This window comes from Acanthaster planci, linkage group LG04, assembly GCF_054643075.1.
Source record: "Acanthaster planci isolate LZ-2023a linkage group LG04, COTS_SCS, whole genome shotgun sequence".
Classification (NCBI taxonomy): domain Eukaryota; kingdom Metazoa; phylum Echinodermata; class Asteroidea; order Valvatida; family Acanthasteridae; genus Acanthaster; species Acanthaster planci.
In genome coordinates this window covers 6,209,643-6,232,511 of record NC_141780.1, presented here as the reverse complement: position 1 = coordinate 6,232,511, position 22,869 = coordinate 6,209,643, and the positions used below count along the sequence as shown (strand labels likewise).

General features: G+C 44.1%; 2 protein-coding genes across 3 annotated transcripts in view; one reads left to right on the top strand and one right to left on the bottom strand.

The window, feature by feature from the left end:
- Nucleotides 1–13,352, top strand: part of uba1 (ubiquitin like modifier activating enzyme 1) — a 24,817-nt gene extending 11,465 nt beyond the window's left edge. For both annotated transcript variants that reach the window (XM_022224529.2, XM_022224530.2), the window contains exons 12-23: nt 330–566; nt 1,583–1,748; nt 2,758–3,019; nt 3,294–3,342; nt 4,008–4,154; nt 4,439–4,513; nt 5,223–5,358; nt 5,942–6,087; nt 6,619–6,711; nt 7,786–7,977; nt 8,639–8,838; nt 10,271–13,352. In XM_022224529.2, coding sequence (XP_022080221.2) covers nt 330–566; nt 1,583–1,748; nt 2,758–3,019; nt 3,294–3,342; nt 4,008–4,154; nt 4,439–4,513; nt 5,223–5,358; nt 5,942–6,087; nt 6,619–6,711; nt 7,786–7,977; nt 8,639–8,838; nt 10,271–10,406 — 1,839 coding nt within the window. In that variant the 3' untranslated portion in view covers nt 10,407–13,352. The remainder of the gene's footprint in view (nt 1–329; nt 567–1,582; nt 1,749–2,757; nt 3,020–3,293; nt 3,343–4,007; nt 4,155–4,438; nt 4,514–5,222; nt 5,359–5,941; nt 6,088–6,618; nt 6,712–7,785; nt 7,978–8,638; nt 8,839–10,270) is intronic.
- Nucleotides 13,236–22,869, bottom strand: LOC110973607 (F-box only protein 7-like). The gene is made up of 9 exons (XM_022224528.2): nt 22,611–22,869; nt 20,961–21,522; nt 20,275–20,521; nt 19,075–19,140; nt 18,597–18,686; nt 17,953–18,005; nt 17,541–17,699; nt 16,135–16,280; nt 13,236–15,205 (listed from the first exon to the last, which is right to left on the bottom strand). The coding sequence occupies exons 1-9, from the start codon at nt 22,712–22,714 to the stop codon at nt 14,965–14,967; spliced, it is 1,668 nt and encodes a 555-aa protein (XP_022080220.2). The 5' UTR covers nt 22,715–22,869; the 3' UTR covers nt 13,236–14,964.

Genomic DNA, 22,869 nt, shown 5'->3' with positions numbered 1-22,869 from the left:
TGAACAGCTTGGGGCAAGTTCCATCAGTTTGAATTGTCAACCAGTGGTCGATTTTAAATGGTAACCCATGCATGAAATGTAAACTGTGTACCAGGCAAAATCGACCAGTGGTTAACACATTGTCGCTGATCAAACTGCCCTTGGTTCAGTTTTTCTAAGTGGATGCATAATGAGCCACAGGTTCTGATGTTGGGAGACTGAATCCATAAATCCATAGCTTGAAGCCAAAGCAGATGAAGGTGGGCCTTGGAGTCCAGTTCTTGACAAGGTCTGGGCACAGCAGAACAAGATAATTACCGATGTTTTGTTTGGCGCTCCTCCCGATACAGACCGGCAGCCGTTACGACGGCCAGGTGGCCGTCTTCGGCTCGGCCTTCCAGCGAAAGCTGACCCAGCTCAAGTACTTCATGGTAGGGGCAGGGGCCATCGGCTGTGAGCTGCTCAAGAACTTTGCCATGATGGGGGTAGGCTGCAGCCCTGAGGGCACGGTGACAGTGACCGACATGGACATCATCGAGAAGTCCAACCTCAACCGGCAGTTCTTGTTCAGGCCGTCAGACGTGCAGGTAGGTTCCATCTGCAGCTTCAGGACTTCAGTTTTGTTTTAAATTGCCTATCCGATGGACGGTGTTTTTGTATACCTACATGCGTTCAAATTCATAACAGTCGATAGACGTCGTGTTGAAAGGGTTCTGCTTGTGCTGAAAATTCTTTTTAGCAAAACTTCATTGACAAATGTCAGCAATCCATGTTGCATCCAGTGTTTGCAAACTTGTCTGAGCCTGGCTACATCCCGTTAGCATCAATCCAGAAATGTGTAGTTTTGGAAGGTTACATGCAGTTAATCCCATGCAGAAAGCACACATCTGTGAGCTTCTCCCAAAGTTGGGGTCACTAGTTCTGTTTTTTCTTTCATTATTGCCAGAGCTGTTGGTAACCCTGGCAGAAATTAAGATGAGCATGGAAAGAAAAGCCAGAACAGTTTCTGTGGACCAGTGCAGATTACTTTAGAGAAAAGGGCTGCTGGACTACTTAACCCTAACTGGTCTAAACCTACCATACTCCAACAGCAGGTTTTGTGAGGTTTTGGCAGGTTTGGTACCGTACCTGATGAACTTGTTGTTGAATTTTGTGAGACTTGGGATGAAAGGCCCAGGGAGATGGTGTTGGATTCTGTGTGAGTTGGGACATGCAGGGTTCATTGTGTGCAGTGTGTGGCTTGCTGTTCCAATTGTTGGAATATGTTTGATTTTGTCAGGTTTGGTACTGTTCAGTTCAAGTCATCCTATACTGCATAGACCCATCCATACCGTATCACTCAAACTCCAACGGCCTCATTCTGTTGGAGTTAATCAGGTTCGGTACAGTAACCTGCATGTACATGTGCCTAGACAAGTACATGCACCTGTTGGATTTGGTGAGGTTCAGTATGCCTTCTAGTGCAGGAGCCTGGGGGTTAGGGTTAATGAATCTCTAAGTTCTGGAATGTCCTTTTGAGGTACCGTTAGATAATCTTTAAACTATTCTACAGAAGCTGCAGTGCCAGGTTTTCTTCATCGTGTTTGCCTTTTTCACTTGTCAGAGCCCCAAGTCGGTCAAGGCAGGCAAGGCGGCCAAAGAGATGAATCCAGACCTAAACGTCGTTGCTCACCTCAATCGCGTGGGACCAGAGACGGAGCATATCTACAGCGATGACTTCTTTGAGGGTCTGGATGGCGTGGCCAATGCCTTGGACAACATAGATGCACGTAAGTTTCTTCTAGATAATAGGTTACCCGCCCATCTGCTGCACGGTTTTTAGAAACAAATATCAATTTTTCACTAATAAAATTAGAGCAGTGATATATTTACAGGTTTTGAATGCCACTCTGTGTGTGATGGTAACAGGATACATGAGAAAAATGTCAGCTTGGACATGTTGAAATAAGCTTCGCCTTCACTTGAAAAAGTTTACCATAAGGAGGTTTACATTTTTTTCAAAGATGCGCTTGTAGTGGACTGTGTAAACCACCTTTTTAATGTCTTTAACTATCGGGCCTTGACCTTAACAGCGTCCATGAGTAACCTTTGCTGGTATGCCCCAATACACTGGCTGCAGTGCTGTGCAAGAAAGACCTTGTTTCGTGGCCAAGTTTCCTGGGCATGAACTTTCCATACAGTGAAGCACAGTTCTTTACACAAGTCAAATTGCGAAGAGGAATTTATCATTTTGCACCAAGTTCCCTGGATGGCGAGGTGCATGGAAAGCACCTGCGACACATGCACATGGAGTGCTCTTACTTTGGTTCCTGCTGCTATTTAGCAAGAACTATAGAAGAACCTTTTTTTTCCTCAAAAGATTATGGGAATGTAACGTGTACATGTAAGTTTGCATTCAGGTTATATTTTTGTACGGTGTACATGTACATACGCGCAAGTGTACTTCATCAGAAGTCCTATCTTGCATGCATTAACTTTAAAATTGTCCTCAGTGCCTTTCAACTCAATGGCTGTTATGCCCTAAGATTCTTTTAAGCGCTCAAGCACAACTGGCCTTGCCCCTCAAAAAGTTAAGGTCGAGGCCTGAATTGTTGGCGTTGCTTCGGAAATTTCAAAATCAATTATGTTTGTGAAATCTCAAAAGAGGTTTTTTGTTGGTTTTTCCCATCGCCATGAAAGCTTGTTTCACACTAATTACTGTAGATTCCTCTGGTTTATCAGGGTGGTGTCCTGTTCTCTTTCTCAAGTCTCCACCCTATTTCTGTTCCGTCTCCCCAGGCATGTACATGGACCGGCGCTGCGTTTACTACCGCAAGCCCCTCCTGGAGTCTGGCACCCTCGGTACCAAGGGTAACGTGCAGGTAGTGCTGCCCTTCCTGACTGAGTCCTACTCCTCCTCCCAGGACCCGCCCGAGAAGTCCATCCCCATCTGCACCCTGAAGAACTTCCCCAACGCCATCGAGCACACCATCCAGTGGGCGCGGGACGAGTTTGAAGGGCTGTTCAGGAACCCGGCTGAGAACGTCCAACAGTACATCAGGTGAAGGCCGTCAGAAATGTCTCCACCCCACAAAGAAATAAAATTCTACAGACCCAGTTTCTGCCTTCTGGCAGTGACTGGTATCAAGGATTCGTTTTCTCAAACACCGTGAAGTGATCAGAAACGGTCTTCTTTCTGAACATGGGGGTGTTTACTTGTATTCATTACAGGCTGTAACTAAGGTCGAGCTCTGAAAGGTTGTACTGAATTGTTTGATTCTATGTTTTTTCATGTGAGTAATTCCAAATTATTTCATTTTTTTTTTCGTTGTTAGCGATCCCAAGTTTATGGAGAGAACCCTGAAGCTCCCAGGAATGCAACCTGTAAGTAATGGTTGGATCAAAACTCGCATGTTTGGTTTCAGCGTTGGGCCAGCTAGCTATTCAACAATTTTGCATGTAATACCTGGAAGCTGGTAAAGACAGCAGTGAAGTTTGTGACACATATATTCAAAATTAAGAAAATTGCATTGCAATCAAGAAACCCGTTTCCAGATTTTTCTGTCTGAAATGTTTTGAAAGTCAAAATACCATTGTTGGTTCAGTTATGATTTAAAGATGGCTGTGGTGCAAGAGGATGCCTTGACAATTTTGCTAATATGTAATTTGCAGTCTGGTGAGAGGCCTCACTAAAATTAATTGACTTACAAACAAATCCTTTGTTCACATGTCTCTTAAAGCGTAAACCTTGCTGTAAGGTTGTAAATTAGTTAACCGGTTTATTGCATTTACACATTTCAAATCTCTTGCCATTTTGGCGGTTAATTTTTTCAGATAACCAACCTGTAGCCTTTATGTTTATCCTTTATTACCATATTCGGTTTAATCCCGATCCACTCTGCCCCAAAAGCTTTCAGCAGAATCCTGGTTTGGTCAAGCATTTACTCTGAAAGCTTATTAACCAGAACGTAAAGCTGGAAAGTGCCAAGCTACATGGAAGCTTGTCACTGTTTTTCACATGCTCTGTTCCCGACATTATCTCGTCCCAGATGGAGACCCTTCAAAGTCTCAAGAATTTCCTGGTGGACGACAGACCCACCAGCTTTGAGGACAGCGTCGCCTTTGCCAGGAACCACTTCGAGGCCATGTACGCCAATCAGATCAAACAGCTACTATTCAATTTCCCCAAGGACCAGGTAACAACATCTTCAGGATCACTTCATTTTAGAGACTTCGTAATCTGTGTTGTGCTTCTCAAAGGAACTTTTAAATTCGAACCCGTCCGCATTACATTGCTGATCTAATGTTCTTTTTGTGTGCTGTCTTGCGCCTCAGTGAGGCCAGTATTTTGCCTTGTACAATTCTCAAAGATTTCTAGTGAATCACTCTTGATTGGTAGGACTGGTAGGACTCTTGACCGAGCTTGTCAGGAACAGTTTGGCAATTGCTTCCATATGGCTCTTCTTCTCCTGAAATGCAGGTTACGTCATCCGGTGCACCTTTCTGGTCGGGCCCCAAGAGATGCCCTCATCCACTGACTTTCGACCCATCCAGTGTAAGCAATGCGCTGTTGGTGTCTGGCCACAGATGGTTGAATCAGGCCTCTGTACTGATGACGCCAGATTTTTTCCACTTTCCTCCCATAGAAAAGTGTAAATCTTCGTGTGCCCGGCAGAAGGGCGTAAGATTTCTTGGCAAAAAGTAAAAAAAAATGCCCAAGTCCTTTAATAAGTTGTTCAAAGGTTGCTTTTTGTACAGCCCAGGTTGATTTTGTAGTAAATTATATCCGGGGAACATTTTTTCTGCTGTGATCATGCTTCCCGGCGAAAGGGCCTAAGTGCGCTTATGCCCTTCTGCCGGGCACCCGACTAAATGTAAACCAAATGTGGCTTCATCAGTATAGAGGCCCATTGTGTTTCATGAGTTGCACATCCACAGCACTTCCTGACTTAAGACTATAATCTGTGCACATAGTGCTTCTAACTTGGCCTCCCTCAATGTGTATTTACAGCACGTTTTAACGATCTGATCACTAAATTTAAGCACCAATGAAAGAATTCCAAGCTTTAACGGTTGCTTTCTAGTTGCGTCATGTGTGTCATTACTCTCCATATCTGTGACAAATTCAAGTCATTGGGAAGATTCTTTAGGTCACTGATTAATGATAAACAGTTTTTCTCAGTGAAAAATCTTTCAGATGCTAGTGACATTTGCACAGCAAGGCTGATTGCTGGTCACTGATGAGTGTAAACTTTCTTCTCCAGCCTGCACACTTGGATTACATCTTGGCGGCTGCCAACCTGCACGCAGAAACCTACGGCCTGCCACAGAACAGGGACATGGCCTACATCCGCAAGGTGGTGGAGTCGGTGAAAGTGCCTCCGTTTGTTCCCAAATCAGGTAAGTTGTTTTTTCTTCTACCCCCCCCCACCCACCTCGAGGCCCATTCAGCTTCCCCCCTCCTAGTGGTCAAAGTTGCATCCCTCCTGCTTCCAAGCTTCCATCCCCCGGATCTCCAGCATGTAAGCCTTTGAATCTATTGTGATCCAGGACAAGTTGGACCGATTTTGTGGCATTATGATCAAGGGCCAGACAGGTTTACCTTTCACAGTAGACCCTTACCCATATGCTGCTGGGTTTAATTTGAAGTTGCATGACGTATTCCTTGGGGGATTTTCAAGATTTTCCCTTTTCAAAATTCTTCAAAAATTCATAACTTCATTTACTGGACGTTTACACCCACACGAATGAATGTCTGGTGGCTACTCTAATCTGACAGATGTCTATTGACGAACGAGTATTTCAGCCAGGTCTGCCGCCTTGTAAAGAGAGCCCAGACTGTGCGGTGTTATGTAACCAACCAATGCAGTACACTATTGTCGTTGGTAGGACCATCCCAAGGTATAGTCACCACTTGCCCGGATTCCTCGGTACCAATTTTTTCATTGCTTCCTTTTTCTTTTCCTAAATTGACTCACAACAGGCGTCAAGATTGATGTGACCGACACGGAGGCCCAGGCCTCTGCCCAGCACTCGGCCGACGAGGCCGAGCTGCAGTCAATCCTCAATGCCTTGCCCACACCAGACAGCCTCAAAGACTTGAGGATCACACCCATAGAATTTGAAAAGGTAAAGGATGGTGGTTCCCCCACAGTTTCAAGTTAGTCTATGATTGGATAGAGGTCTGGGACAGGGATGGCAATGGAATGAGTCGAAGACCGCAGTGCGTGTCACACAACGCAATGCACAACACAGCAGCGCCAGTCATCACTGAAAGCTTGGAAACCACGTGTGGCTAAAACTTCCTTGCCGGGCAACTGAAAATGAAGTTTGGGCAACCAGATTTTAGGGCAACTAAATTTTTGAAATTTCACGTCCCTGGCAGCACTTCAGAGTGTTGCAGAAGTAGTGCAGAAGAAATACTTGTTTCTGACTAATTTTGTGGGATCCAGTCACAATTTGCTTTAAATTTATAAAAACTTAGATGTGAAAAAGGGTAAAAACAAAACAAACCTGTCTTGGAAGCCAGAACAACCAGCCAAAAATTGCAAATTCACAAGATGTATCATGGAAAGGGGAATATATATGTGACGTTGAATCTAGAATGACAGGAAAACTGCACCACTGGAGTAATTTTTGGGTGGTTGCCTTTCCGTTCAGGATGATGACAGCAACCTTCACATGGATTTCATCATGGGTGCATCAAACTTCAGAGCTGAGAACTATGACATTGCCCCTGCAGACAAGCACAAGGTTTGCACTCCTTCATCACCTCACAAATCCTTAGTCTACAAATGTTTTTTTATGCCAAATAACATTGAATTCTCAGTTAGGGTTGAGACTGTCAGAAGACGTTCGTGTGTGCTTGTGACTTGATTGAAAAAGTATTGTATTGGGTAGTGTTAACTTCAAACCAGTGGTGTTTGCTATAAAACAAGGGACATATCCTTTATCGTGGGCATCTATTTTATGGAGAATGTTGTATTTGTTACAACCTACTTGTAACGAGCTCTGCAAAACCTGGCAGCATTAAGTTTTACTCATTACATTTTGAAATTTGAAACTTTGAACTTTCAGACTTGATTTCATTAAGAGGTTGGATGAGCTTGCAACTTACTTTAATCGCTCCCTGCCGGGCGACCCGTTTTAGAGTACATAGGCTTTATATGCAGAGCCGGGAAGCCCGGAACTGGGACAAAAGAGTTGGGCCTTATAACAAAAGACCATGCTCAGCACAAAAGACTGAGCTGCTAGGCATTACTGACATTTTTTCGCTCTCAATAGTTGAGATAATCCAGCCTTGTTTCGAACAGTATACCATGGTTTGAGGCATTTAGAGTGAGCGGGTTACCACCGGGGACAAAAGCTCTCCACCACCGCAGCGATGAGCCACACAGCACCGCTGCACGCTAATCTGGCCCCTATTGAAAGGAGGTCAGCAGTTCAGGTGCCGGTTTCAGGAACAAAAGAATCTTACGTAACACCGCACAATCTGGGCTTTATTTGCAAGGCTGCAGGCCTGGCTGAAATATTCAGGAGTCAATGAAGGTTACTTGTCCGCTTTTGAGTAGTGTCCAAAGAGTCCTTCATGTGGATATAAACGGCCATTAAATGAAATGATGACTTTTTGAAGAATTTTGAAAAGGGAAAATCTTGAAAAGGACCCGGCATCTTGTCTTGCTCAAGAAAAATTCACCCGGCAGCTAGTGGTTAACATACATTTAAATAATAACAGTGAGGGTCTAAGGAATTGCAGTGGTTTAAAATTCAGAGCGGAGGTTGAGCAGCAAAAAAACCAGTCTGACAATATTTTGTTTTGTCTGGTAGACCAAGCTGATCGCGGGCAAGATCATCCCGGCCATCGCCACCACCACCTCGGTGGTGGCCGGCCTGGTGTGCCTGGAGCTGTACAAGATGGCCAACGGCAACAAGAAGCTGGAATCCTACAAGAACGGCTTCATTAACCTGGCCCTGCCCTTCTTTGGCTTCTCCGAGCCCATCCAGGCTGCCAAGCAGAAGGCAAGTCGGCTTTTGCTCATCTTGCTTGTCCTTTTGAGACGGTCTCTGTCGTTGCGGTGTCCTGTGGAAGTGCATTACACGATGCAGTCCCGTTCAAATCTGCCATTGTTTTTTTCTCAGTTTTTGTTCTGGACACTGGGGCACAGTGACACATTTGAAACTTATCTGTACATTGTGCTGTTGAGGAAGTCACTGGTCGAAACATCCCTCTTCAACCCTGAAAGCCAGCAATTGTTTGACCCGGTCAATTCTCTTGCAGTTCTTGGCTTCTATGAGAACATTGTTTTTCCCTGAAATGTTGGTTATGCATCTGTCAACAGCGTATGCCTCAGGAAGCCTGCAAAGATGGATTGCACAAAGGGGTTTCTTGTAACTTCTATGTAATTAACTTCTATTCTAATTAATGCTTCAAACCATGCATGAGCACATTTGACTGCAAGGTTGATGTCAAAGCCTTGACGATCTTTGAGAATGGTACATCGAATCGCCATAAAATTCCATCAAATCAGCATAGAAATTGAACAAAAACGATGTTAAAATGCACAGCGTGCCAAATTCCAGGACCCTGGCCCCATTTAAAAAAAGGAAAGCAAAACATGCCGCACGTGCCCATACATGTCATGATATAAATTCTCAATGTGAATCTTTTCCCACCTTGCAGTACAATGACATTGAGTTCTCCCTCTGGGACCGCATCGAGGTGCAGGGCGTCCGGGAGGGCAACGAGATGACCCTCCAGGAGTTCCTGGACTACTTCCAGAAGGAGCTGAAGCTGGAGGTCACCATGATGTCGCAGGGCGTCTGCATGCTGTATTCCTTCTTCATGGCCCCGCCCAAGCTCAGGGAACGACTGGGATTCAAGTGAGTTGGGTTTTTGTTGAGGGGGAGGTGGGTAGATGCCTTTTAAGTGGAGGATAACACAGAAATTGTCAGCAGCACTGACACCCTGTTTCAGTGGCCTTAGACTGTCCAGTGGAATCCCTGTTTGGCCAGTCAGGAGATGAATGTGGTACAAAATGGATGGATGTGTTCCACAAATTGGGCTGCATCTTGCAAATTGACTGGGTTGCTGAAACATTTGCATGCGAGTCTGTGAACAGGAAAGAGCAGCTGAAATGAAATAGAAAAGAAGGAAAATGAATCCAAATTGAAAAAAAAAGACATCTGTGTATACTTCATGGATTCCGTGCTGGGGGGGGGACATTAGATGCTGCTTTGTGGCCTGCTTGAGCTAGTCAGTGTGTAAAAAACTCAGTGAGCAGGGGCTTACATGTGTGTTGTTGGGAGTTTTCATCCAAGAGCAGGCCAGCCTGGCTGCCCTGGGCATCACTGCCGTCGAGTCCACCACAGATCATTGAAGCTTAACAAGCTAGGTCACAAGCTTACTGAACCCTGGGACAGAGGCATGCCCCTACAGCCCTGAATCCTCCAATTTTACTATGATTTTGCGCACACCCTAGGGAGTTAGGGTTAAGTGGTCTTTTTGAAAGGACTTGATGCAGACTTGATGGCATCGGAGTTTAAGCCAGGAGTCGCACCGTCCCTGCTGCGTGTGTGCGCAGGCACGGGTGACGGGTTGAAACGTCCAGCACACTTCGGCTCACCAGTGGCTGATGTCGAAATATGCTAAACCTCCATTCATCTATTGCGCGCACACCGCCTGTGGAGGCAGGCCATGTGTTGGATTCAATATGGTCACTGTACATAGCCTATTGTGGTAGCAAGTAGTGTCCTGTGGGTGCACCAGGAGTGTTGAAAAATGGGTCATTCCATGAGGTAGGGGCACAATTGGTGACGGTGTTCTGGTTACACCGGTAACGTTTACCACCTGTCATGACCTGTAGAGTAAGTCATCAAACTCTGTAAAAATAACACACCCCTCTGTATTCAGCCTTGTAAGATGTATAGCAATGTCAATCGGGAATCCACATGCAGGGAAACAGCTGTTCATTTATACGGAACCCACGTAACAATTGACAGAGTCACAAATTGACCCCCAACGTCATGGAATGACCCAAATATGAGGTGACTCGGAGAAATGTTATAGGAATGGAAATTAGTATTTATTACTTTTTGGTTGCGTGTTTATGAAAGATCGCCGCCATGTTTTACCTTATATGAAAGGCCAAATTTTAGGGGGCAAAGCAATACATCTGCTTGTGATCAAGTCATAAGATGCCATTCAGTAAAGGATCAAGGTATGCACGGTAACTAACAGAGCAAAGCTGTATTGGTCACCCTTCCACTGTTACAGTGACGTCACAAGGAACAACATTCCTGTCTTTATTTTCAGGATATCTGAAGTGGTCACTAAGGTCTCCAAGAAGAAGATCCCCAGACACGTCCGGCACCTGGTCCTGGAGGTGTGCTGCAATGATGCGGACGGGGAAGATGTGGAGGTGCCCTATGTACGCTACACCTTCCGCTGAGTCGGGACACCAGACCTGTGGCCACGCGGTGGCCATCTTTGTTTTTCACACTCATCACTGAGATTTGAAATGAGGCTCAATGTTATGAAGAGGCAAGTGTGCCGCTATTGAATATTCCAAAGGGGAGAAAAACTAAGATGGTGGCTGTGTGGTATTCCCGGAACCAATTTAGAATTTAAAAAAAAAAAGGGAAAAAAAAATTGAACCACATCAAAGTAGCTATGGGCTTGATTTCATTTCATACCACTGCTCACAGCAAGGGGGAAATAAGCTGGGCAAGGATAGTTGAAGTGGGTATCTTTAAAATTACCCTGGTGTGTCAAATGTCGGTTGCTAAATTCCTTCAAGTTCATTTTCTTGTGCTTGATGCCCCATAACAGCGATTTGTAACTTTTCATAAGTGATATCAATTCTATAGCATTGCTTTTTGCTGAACGGCCCAGCACACCACATGTTCATGTACATAGACTTGGCAACAAGCAGCGTCAAACCTTTTGACAATATTTTGTGCGTACCACCAGGTCCCTCATTGTTAACTCAGAAGTGGAACGGTTTGTTGGGGACGGGTTGACTTTTAGTGCGTTGTGAAAGGAATGCAGCGCAATCAGGAAAGACATTTCAGCCCTCTGTACGGCCACCTAGATTTGACAGTTGACTTGTCTGTCATATAAATTATCAGTTCCCAAAATCTTCACGCAGGCGGAAAGTGAATTGAAGTTGGAATGTCTGTAGCGAAGTTACACTTTGTCAGTCTTGGAAGTTACATCGAATGCATCCAAGCAGACCGGAATTCACATATACCAGGAACTGAATTTACCCACCCACAAAACAAGAAAAGCTGTCCTTGGTTTCCGTATGAGACAAGGTATGATGCAAATGCAGGTGAACACAAATTCTTAGGTGGCACACTGTGTGTTGCGGCTGACCAATTGTAGCCTTTTTTTGTATACGTGTACCAATCAAGAAATTACCAAGTGGAATATGTTGACGGTGGCTTCAAGTATTTTGTATGGTTAGTGCACATTTTCGTACACAGGGAATTAATTTGCTTAAAGCTAACAAAGTGTTCACGAAAACCGCCTTATTGGTAATACCAGTGTGTGAACAACCTTATTGGGGGGGGGTTCGATTTTTTTCTGTTGATATTGGCACGTTTTTAAATCGTAACAGTTTGAGGGGACGTATGCAACATCTCAGAAATGAAACTTACAATGAGCATTAGGAACCAAGGAGCTATTTCTGAAGTATTCAGTTGATCTGTGATACACAGGGATCTCAGTACGACTTGTATCCAAGAGCCCTTACTTCAAAGCAAAGCAAACCAGTTTCGGCGTGCGCATCAAAATGGATCTTAAACACCTTAATACTGAGGCTTTGTGACTTTTTAAAACAACTATGTCAGTATTTTCTCTCGCTGTGTAAAATGTCCCCATGTGATAGCTATTTGGCTGTTCCAGGCTTATAGGTGAACCAGGCAGCTATGTAATTTAAGACATCCCACGTTGCCCGATTTCAGGCTGTTAAAATTGCCAAGGAATTGTGTGTTGTGCTCATGTCTTGACATCGGTGTTGTAGTCGAGTATTTTCCCACGAGTTCGAGTACTTCACCATGAGTATGATTACATTACAATACATCAATTACGATTTCAAGAGTGTGAACATGAGTACAAGTACATAAAGCTCTCTCCGTGTTCCATTTCATTAAAGGTTCTTATCCAAAAACGGTGAAGACGAGAGGTTTAGAGATCAATTGAAAACAGGCAAACTATACGAGCCACATGTTGACAAGATCACACTGATTTCGCCATTGTCTTTGCATTCCCTGTAAAACTGCACACATTTTACATCAAACATAAGTACATTTAAGTGTTTACGGACATGCCCACATTGCTAGGAGTACGTGTGAAATTTTCAATGACTTCATGTACGTGGAATTTTTTCTAGCAAGGACGACTACCACAGCACTGCTGTACATGCAGCTAATTTTCCTGTTAACGTCTCGTTGTCCCCTTCATTTCTGGCCTGGAACGCACACCTTAATATGAAAAATTGAAAGGTAAAAACTGTGGACAAAAATACCCAAATTGAAAAAAAACCTGTCATGTTTATGTTTGTCTGCTTCCCCCCCTTTTCATTCCACTTTCGATCTTGTGCACCATTGCTTTATAAATCATGCTGTCTTTATGATGTCATTGGATGGCCCGTTATCAACAGTGAACACTTTCCACTTTTTGAATGAGTCTCGTGTTCTTTTGTTTATTTCACATAGTGCAACAGTTTTGGAAACGTGTCATTTTGACTATTTAATTATTTTTGTCAAACAGTTTGGGTCCAGTTACATGTAATTTCAGATTTAAAAAAAAAAGGAAAAAAAATGATTCTTCGCAGTTGTCATGAGTTGAGGAGCAAACCTGTCCCGGTGGCAAAGCCATGGGGGACGTTCTCAATTCACATCTACACTTTTGGTGTCAAGGTAAATTTGTTGCTTCGCAAGCAGCAAGACCTTCATTACCTACCGGGAGAAGCAATTACTGTGCAATTGCTGTAGCCGTGTACACATTTCAAGATACACATAGGATATTTAACATTCCATGAATGGCTACATATCAGATCTATAATGCTTTCTGGCATGGCCCATGGACAACAACCCCGGCTTGGTCTTGTTCCCAGTGTTTCCCTGCACATTCTACATGCAGCCATGCAAGTAGTCACCATCTATTTGAACCTTGACCTCTGTATATTGTCAACAAGAGTGCATTATATGTAAATGCCCATTGGTGTTTTAGCATGTATCTGTTGCAACATTAAAAAAAACGTACGTAAACCGACTTCGTAAACATATCTGATCTTACTCTTATTTAATGAAGGCTAGCTTTTTTTTGTTATAATGAAACTCAATTGAATAGTTGTATGTAATAAATGATGGATACCTGCTGATAAACAGAAGCTGTCAATGAACTCAATTTGATTTTCTTCATTGGCAGTCTGCGTGTCACATTTATAAATGTGACCCACCATCCCTAAACCAGGCTGAAGTAGGTAACTTCATAACCCTAGAATAGTGGAACTTCCACTGTTCAGATTTTCATGGGAGTTTCTGCAGACAGAATTTTTGTTTTAACATGGATCACTTTGAAGTGTAAAAAGAACTGAAGGAGAGGAATTGTCCAATATCACAAATACCAACTTCAGCCTGGTTTTAGGATGGTGGGTCACAAACGAGAAACACTCAGAATACATTCAAGCATGCTGCATTGTAAAGCCTTGTGTCCAAGGGTTAAATGGTAGCACTGAAGGCTCAATACTTTCAACTGGACTGTTGACCAGCTCCACATCAACCAACTTGGCCACTGACCAACTCCACTCCTGTCAAGTCAACCCGGTTGTTTGCCATCCGTCCTTGGCCTGGCTCTACCTGACCTTGTACAGGTACTTGGGGATAACAGTAAATGATGGCTCCCAAGATGTCTTGCATTCTTGAAAAGCGGTTGCAGAGGGCCGTTGGTTGGGATTTTGGGGTGGATGGAGGGATTTCAAAATGAAAATTCTTTCTGTACAAAACCTTTTATGCCCCGAGGGGGAAGCTAAATTTTGGGTCTCTTTACAGCTTTTAAAACTTTCAGTGACAGTGCCACAAAGTATGCATGCAAGTTTTACAAGATAAGATCACATGCACCATAAGCTAGTTGGGTGTATATGCACGAACAGGGGAAGAACATGAAAGTGCATTAAGAACTAGAAATCAGGATTAATGCTGGATGAAGCCCATATTCATATAGTATGTCAAAGGACAAAGTCCTAGTTCTGGAAAAGTCTGCAAACTTCAAGTGCCGTTTTGGTTCACACTTCAAACTGTTGGTGCTCGTGACTATCATTTATTCCCCAGGGCAAATGGGTTGTGCTAAAAGTGCCAGTCACACCCGTTGTAAATCTTGAAGTGTTTCTTTTTATTAAACACATTCAATGAAGTCACTCTAGCCAAAATCAATGCTAGGCATCCCATGGCAGCCATTAAAATCAACTGCTGCTGCATATGACAAACAAAGCTTCATGGCCAAAGTTTTTTATTATGTGTGGTTTCAGAGTATGACTGACCACTCAACCTTATGGGCCCATCTGGTAGGGAAATCAAACCATATACATGTATACATGTAGCAAAGTGTCAAAGTTAAAAGAGATGTGCTGCATAGCTAAAGCATGTCTATGGAATTCATTACGGTAGTAATTAACAGTTAAAGGCTTTCTGGGGCCAATTTCATAGCGCTGCTTAAGCAAAACAAATTTTTTAAGCTTGAAAAAACCTTGCTTGACAAATCAGGTTACCAGCCAAAACTTCTTGAGATGTATATTGTTTAGGAATGGTATTTACCTGTCTTTTGGTTAAGCAGGACAATCACATAGAGTTTGAGCTGGTGACCTCTGTTTATTGAGCAAGGTTTTTTGGTGCTTAAGCAAATTTGTGCTTAAGCAGCTCTATGAAATTGGCCCTGGTCTTAAACCAATGAAAAAACAAACCAAGTTGCTGAGCATTTATGTATAGATTGCTTCACAAAGTTCATCAGAAATAGAAACCTCTGTTGCTGCCTCCAGAGCGACCGCTTTGGCCGTTGCGGCGAGGGTCACGTAGGCCGGGCACCCGAGGCAGCGGGTTCAGAATAGGATCTCTGCTCGTCGGTTCCTCCGGAAACGGGACGATGTTGGGTTGCCCTGGGAACGGCATACCTCGGGGGTCTCTCCTGATGGGGAAGTGGTGCGCCGGGGCAAGGCCGGCAAAGGGGTCCAGATCGTAATCCCCGCCTCTGTAGAACGCAGAGTAAGAACAGAACGCCGACAACTTAAGTCTCAAGACTTGCAGAAAACTGCATAACCATTAATCAGTCTTCAGGCTAACAGATGCATGTAAGCCGCATAAATAATGATGCGCAGCTTGACTTACTGGAAATGGATCACTGTGCTATCTGCAGTTTGATGGTTAGAACATTGTTAATTTTTTGATTTTACATGAGTTTGAAGAAGCAACGAGAGAAGCAGCTATGCAAGGGGTGGACAGGGGTACAACAGGGGTGGAGCCAAAGCACGATAGGTTTGGAACAGGAATACAGAAGGGATGAAGCAGGATAAGGCTTTAACAGTGATGCGACAGAGGAATTACATAGTAACTACGGAGTGGGTGTACGGTTGAGGAGAGGACAGAGGGGCTAAAGCACTGACCTATATCCAGGAGACCTGACCTGGAATTGGTGGTGGGGAAACAGTATTGAAAAGTTGGCCTGCAACACATCTTTCCTACAAAAATGGTTCACTGGACCACAAGGCCATCGTAAGTATAAACCAGAGAGGTATGTGCCAGAAAACCGGACATAACAGACCACACACGGCACTTACAGATGAAATCAAATCTGGTTTCATAGGACCTGAGGTCATGGAAGAGGACTGGGGGGCAACACTCCGACTTCAACAGACGCCATCTTAACCAATCAGATTCACTGCAAGCGTCACGATTCAAAATGGAAACCTCCACAGAAAGAGATGGCCATCACGTGACTGGCATTGTAAGATACGTGCATGCGGGTGATATTACGGTCTACAGCAATTAGGGCTAGACAATACCAGTGACACAGTGGTCCATAAGAATTGGTAAAATCGGAAGGGTGTACCAGCGGGCTCAAGACAAACCATTCAGCCATGCTGTGTCGGTGACATCAGGGGTAGAGATAGGGGCACTGACCTGTATCCAGGAGGGTAGCCTGGCACTGTGGGTGGTCGGGAAGGAGGTGGATAGAACATGCCCGGTGTGACTGGGGCAGACCGGTCAATCAGGTTCCTCTGATATCTCTCCAGCTCCTTCTTTCTTTTGTATCTCTGCTTGTACAGCTGGAGAAATCGCACCCAAAAAATGTTGCTTGTGTATTTAAATCTGGTGGAGATAGGGGCACACACTTGTCTGGCAACTTTCAAAGAGATTTATGAACTCGCTGGTAAAACACACTTCGGGAAATCACTTTAGAAAGACAACTTCTGGGTCAACCTTCTTCATGAACCTGTGAAATCGTCTGACCACAACTGGAAAAATACATTTTAATTATGGGATTTGCCCCTACACCAATGTATATTAATTTACATTATATACACCGTGCTTATCTAAGAGCTTGCGATAAAAATTCACAAGCTTACTCAGGTGGGACTTGAACCAGCAGACCTCTTACTCCATAGTGCAGACATCTTTACCACTGGACCATTGAATTTGCTGGGGTCAGCTAGTTGGTCCAAGTCAGATGTAGCAGCGGGTACCGGGAAACCATTTCAAGATGTACTTTGTGTGGAGGCGATGTTAATTCGAATTATGGGATTTGCCTTTACACCCTTAGTTGCTCTTACAAGTTTGTGAATTTTTATCACAATTAAAATGACTCGAAGTACATCTTGAAATGGAAGAATGTAGATTTTTTTAAAAATCAAGAAACTCCAAATGCGACAAGTCATGTTGGTGCTGATACCAGGCATGGGCCTGGCAATATGGCTTTGTAACTCCGGATCAAACGATCTGGGGTGCACTTGAAAACACATGTAACTGTTGTTACTACTTATCCCTGTGCAGGAGAAGAGTTTATGAAACTGGCACGACAGCGAATTGAGCAAACCTTGCTTCGTCACAATAAAAATATCAATTTCACGGATGACTGAGAACTCTCTTGAGAGAAATTCATCGATTTAATGCCTGCGCATTCTTTTGACCCAAACGTTGGATGCACAGCTGACGGTTTGATGTAATCCGTCAGCAACTGGCCGTGAACAGCGATGCAGCCGAGACCATCCTGAGACCAGACATCAGACCGTTCAGAGGGCAAGTCACATTAACAGAGTGAACAATGACAAACGAATGCTTTCGTTGCAGGTCTTCAGAATAACTTGTGACTTGAATTCAGACTGCGCTGGTCTTAGGAAACTTGCGATGGTCTTCAAAGAAGTCTCGACTGTAACACTGACACCATACACTGTTGCCAGCTAGGCTTGGCTTGATTAACATAAATTTGAGGTCGTACACATGTACATGGCCTCAGTAGCTTATTATGAGATCTCTGACTGCCCTCAACCGTTCGTGCACAGAGCCAATAGTTCTAAACGGGTCAGTACCTCTCTCCAGTTCCGATTGCCCTCTGATTCCTTGCTGCCAAAGTCCCTCAGGAGGAGCTGTCGCCAAAGTGATCCGTCGGCAGCCATGTTGTAGAGTTGTCGGCAGACTTCAGACACATTGAGAAGACTCCCCACATCAAGGAAACTCAGGATCAGCAGCTTTGGTCGATGAAACGGAGGAAACCAATTTGAAATATCTAGCACGCCAAAATTGGTGGCAACTGTTATACACTTTGTTGCAATTGACACTTGCCTGATGACTCACTGCATTTCCTGTGTGTAACCTAAATTTTGGTTCAGGATTAAATGATTTGTTTGAAAGTTTCTCTGAACACTAACCAAAATAAATGTATATTCCCATCCTAAACAGATGGCTACTTCAACGTTGACAATCTGCTTTGGGTTTACCTACCTGAATTTCAGGGAAGAGAGCCAGAAGTCCATGCAAGGGAACAAGACCCAGTTCTGAAGAACCAAAACAAGAAACACTATTAGTGTCAGTCTAAAATCTAGGCTGGTTCCCTGTTGTTTCAATATCGCAGGAAGTAGCCTTCCTCCAGGAAAATAAGGACATATTGCCCCTTCTTTTTTCACATGCAGCATGGACACGTCACTCAGCTCATTAAATGTCAGCACGATCCAAGGAGAGGGAATGTGGCGATCAATATCAAAAAATCCCCAGAAATACTGGGGAATATTTTTTTTATTGCGATGCATGTGAGGAAATATGCAGGGAGAAGCAATTAATTTTTGCAAGCTCGATATTCATAAATATTGACGACCATACCTTAAAAGCATGAAAGGGATGCAGAAAAATTATGATATGTTTGAAAACACCATGAACTCCTCCTGGTTTGGTCACCTGACCATGGCATGTATGTGAGTTAAGGATCTCTCCAAAAAATATTCAGAATAGTCTAAAATCTACACAAGCTAGAAAGTGAATTCCATGATCCCATCAGACTCGGCAGTGTTAGGCGATAGCATTATTCAATAGCTTGAACATACACATGTACTGCAGAGAATCACTAAGTGTGGGCTGGAGAAGAAGACTACCTGATCTTGTTGTCTGGAGGAGCGGGTAAGCAATTACATCTTTAAACAGCCTTGATAGCTGCGGCAGGTTGGTATACGCAGGCTGTTCACCTACAAAAACCAAACGAGAAAAAAACAGACCATTACGTTCAGAAATGAGACCAAGGCTGAAGAGACAGAATTCAAACACAGAGTCTTCTGACGGGAGAAGAAATCACAGTTTTTTATGATGGGAGATTTTTAAGATGCTTGATGGCAGAAAACACACCAGTCCCATGCGGTCAGCCTGATATTGTTAGCATCTTTTTGAGTATCGCCACATTAGCTAAAGTGTGACGCAGACAATGGTGGACTTGTCAAGGGGGGCCCTGTACTGTATGTTTGCTGCCACCAAGCATCTCAAAATCTCCCCCTGCAAACAGAGGTAAATGAGACACAACAATGCATCTCCAGGATTGCATTCAATGTTGTCTAGTCTATGGACAGAGTCATTACTCACCCAGGTTTGCTACGTAGTCGCTTGGTTTCAACTGCAAGGTAAAATTAGCTTTCCCAGCCGTTAAACCTGCACGATCAACATAGAAGCGAGTATAAAAATGAGCATCAATTTTTCCCAGGCGTCAACATCAAGTAAAAACAATTCTGACGCTTACAGACTGTATGATTCGAAAAAAACTGTTATTTCAAACAGCTACAATATTACAGAATGTTAGGAGAGAAGTTGATGAAAGTTACGGAAATTAAATGTTTGTTGGGTTTCAAGTTTGAAGCGCTGGAATCATTTCAAACACTTGGGCAGTGTCAGCAACAACCGACTAAAACTGAAGGTAGACTGGGTGCCTTATGAGGTGCTTCATGAGTGCCTTATGGGTGCCTTATTGGCACTTCATGGGTTCCTTATGGGTGCCTCATAGGTGCCTTATGGGTGCCCAAAACACGTGGAATATTAGCATGATGTGACGTGAATCCTTCACAACAAAGGACTACCGATGCACTGCATGCATGCACTGATTTGTACCTACAAATGGTGAGTCGTTTGTGTGACCAACTTTTAACTGAATGTGCACACACTTGTAATGCCTGCACCTGAAATGTATGCACTTGGGCAAGGCTGCATAGTGCAAATGGTCCCCTATGTCAAGAACAGTAACAATAGAAGACTTTGAGACGCTTGGTGGCAGCAGACAAACCAGTCCTTTTTCCCCAGTTCCAGGCATGCGTGTAATCCTCAGCATGTGCGTGCAGTTCTGAGCATGCATGCAACTTGGAAAAGGACCAGTATGACTGGTGCCACCAAGTGTCACAGTCTTCCCCTTTAATGCTGACATGGCTGAGAATGCCATTATGCAAGGACAAGCAGGAACCGTGGTAATCGGTGGAAGTCGGCCTCCCGTTCATGCACAGTGTGCAGTAATGGCTGGTGGCCGTGTGTTGTGTCCTTGGGCTAGGCACTGCACCCTATACTCGCCTCTTTCCACCAGCAACGGATACCGACGTTAGCTGGGTGCAACCCAGTGCAAAGTTTGGGCATTCCATTCAGAGGGAAAAGCAAAATCCTCAGCCTCATTTCATGCCAAGTAAACCAGAGATAAGCACTGGCCTGACGAGTCAAGTTGGCTCAAAACAGATGCGCTGTATTAAAGCAAATCACGCTTTTCACCTCTTTGAGACTCAACAATGTTCCCCCATGTACACTTACCATGCACTATCGTCTGCTTTCCAACCGACAAGCATGCGATGCTACAGACAGCGCCCTCACAAGACGGGTGACAGTAGTGCAGCTTGTGGACACCAGCGACTCTCCAACCAGCTGGCATACCTGCCCTCGCATCACTGCCTGCTGCATCATCTTTGGACGAGGTCTTAAGCTGTTTCTCAGAGGAGGTTCCAGGGCTGCCGTCTATGGTACTGCCTGTCAAGCTGCCATCACCACTCTCTACCTTGACCTGGACAATGTAATAGAAAAGTACTGATGTGTCGGCCATCTTGAATTGAAAGTGAGGCAAAACATGTAAAATGTTTTACTTTGGGAACATGAGAGTAAAATAACAGCGATGAAATGAAAGTTTAAAACAAATTCATGAAAGTTTTGGTTTAGAATAATTTAAAATTTGGGATAAATCACATAAATCACATAAATATTTTCACCCACATTTAAAAAGAAAATCAAGTAAGGTTGAAATCCAAATTTACAGTCTGGCATCAACCCATTTAACAGATTACATTGAATATGATAGATTCAGGGAACAAGATAAAACATGGCTTACCCGTGAATAAGGCCTATTACAGTTTCTTAGAGAATAAAGGTCAATAATGTGGCCATTTCTACTGAATTATTCTGTTAAGCAGTCGACCAAGAGATAGGATGCATGTCCATGTACGTACCTTTGCATAAAATCCAGTCTCTAACATCAGCACGTGGAGAACGATGCACAATGCCTCATTCATAGTCCTCGGTCTGTTCTCTGTGTAGAGCGCCCTCAACCTCTGTGGGATAACGCAGTCCGTTGCACTCCGGCACAGCATGGGTTCACTGACAGACCTTCGCATATCTTCTCCTTCATCTTTCGCTGCTGCTCGGCAACCGCTCAGGTCTGGCACGTCGCCCATTGTCGTAGTCGGTGCCGATGGCTGTGAGGTACGATCATGGGACACTAAGGGTACGGTTTGCCTTGCTCTGTCAGGATGAGTTCGGTCTTGTGAACTGCTGCTGACTTCCATGGCAGACTCAACACCGTCTGGCTTTGATCCCCTAGCTGTTTCTACAGCCCCACAGGTTCGGGAGCCCGAGGCTTGATCCTGTGGGATCCTGATCTCAACAGCTCCCTCATTAGTCCAGATGATGCGTAGCAGGTCTCCTGACACGATGCCAACGTGAGACAGGGAGCTGTCTGGTGCCAGTGCTTCTCGGCCATTGAGGCTCAACTCAAAGTCTGCAGCATGGTGACTGCAACACATGAAGGAAAGCACAAAGCAAAGCAAAACACTTAGGTGACTGATTGATGCTGAATAGTTCTGAACAGTGAAATCGAACAAAATACCGATCAAAATTTCAAACTGCATAAAACTTCAAATTGTAATTACACACACACACATACATGGAAGAATTTAAGGAAGTTTTGGTTGACTAAAGGAAATGTTGAACTCCATTCCTTCGCTTTCTTTGGGGTAATTTGGCGATAAATTGAAGCTGAATAAAGATTACTAAATACAGGTCATGTCATATGGCTTCACATTGCTTATTGGCCTAGTTCACGCACAAATGATAATTACCATGATTACTGGCTTCCGTATGGAATTCTTTCCATTTTGACTACTGCAAGGGAAAACTAGTGATGTCTGTATAAGGAACTCTTGGGCCAATTTCATAGCACTGCTTAAGCAAGAAATTTGTTTAAGCATGAAAAAACCTTGCCTGACAAATCAGGTTACCAGCCAAAACTTCAGGTGATGTATATTGCTTTGGAATGGTATCTAGCTGTCTTTGGTTAGCATGACAATCACAGAGTTTCAGCTGGTAACCTTTGTTTAATAAGCAAGGTTTTTCCGTGCTTAAGCAAATTCTGTGCTTAAGCAACTCTATGAAATTGGCCCTAGCTGCAGCTGACTTTTAAGTTTAGGACACGCAAGGCCTTACACTTTCTGATAAACCACCGCAAGAGAAAATTAGTGTAACATTATAATTTGTAATTTGCCTTGGGTGGGCAGGTGAACATGGTGGGTAACTCCCAAGTACTAGCTAGTACCATGAACGTGACAGTGAGAATGAACAGGTTACATACCTGCCAACCTGTCGTACTCTTTTCTGAGGTCAGGCATCACCACATCATTGTGTAGTAATGCCTGAAGGAAGGAGTACGATAGGTTGGCAGGTCTGAGGTTACACCTGGCCCTACACAAATGTTGGCCTAAATTAACCCTAACCCCCTAGGGACCATTGAAATCCTGCATAACCTTGTTGGGTTCAGCACCATTAGGGTTAAAGAACCAAGCACTGCACTCATGACACTAGCAACACGGACACGCTGTCATTACCCGAACGCTTGCGCCACCGATTCCTTTACTTCTGCTACAGTTGGGTCGCCATCAAAATCCACCTTTTCTGTTCGACCTCCTCCTGATCGTATTCGTAACTTCATTTTTGCAAGAAGTACTTCATCCTGCACGGGGCATTGATGCCAACGACCACGTCGCGATTAAGTTTCAGCATCTGGAGGAGTTCAGACTAACCATGGTCTAGTACGTTAAGAACTGCACACTCATGTTCGCAACATAAACAGACTAAAGGCGCCTT

Bases quoted from the DNA above. Each gene is read 5' to 3' on its own strand.
- LOC110973607 (XM_022224528.2), bottom strand. From the start codon at position 22,714: ATGAAGTTACGAATACGATCAGGAGGAGGTCGAACAGAAAAGGTGGAT. The intron at 21,523-22,610 runs GTAATGACAGCG...CATGTGTTGCAG, and splicing joins TCGGTGGCGCAAGCGTTCGG to TCACCATGCTGCAGACTTTG. The intron at 15,206-16,134 runs GTCAGTGCCCCT...TGCGTTCTACAG, and splicing joins GGCTACCCTCCTGGATACAG to AGGCGGGGATTACGATCTGG.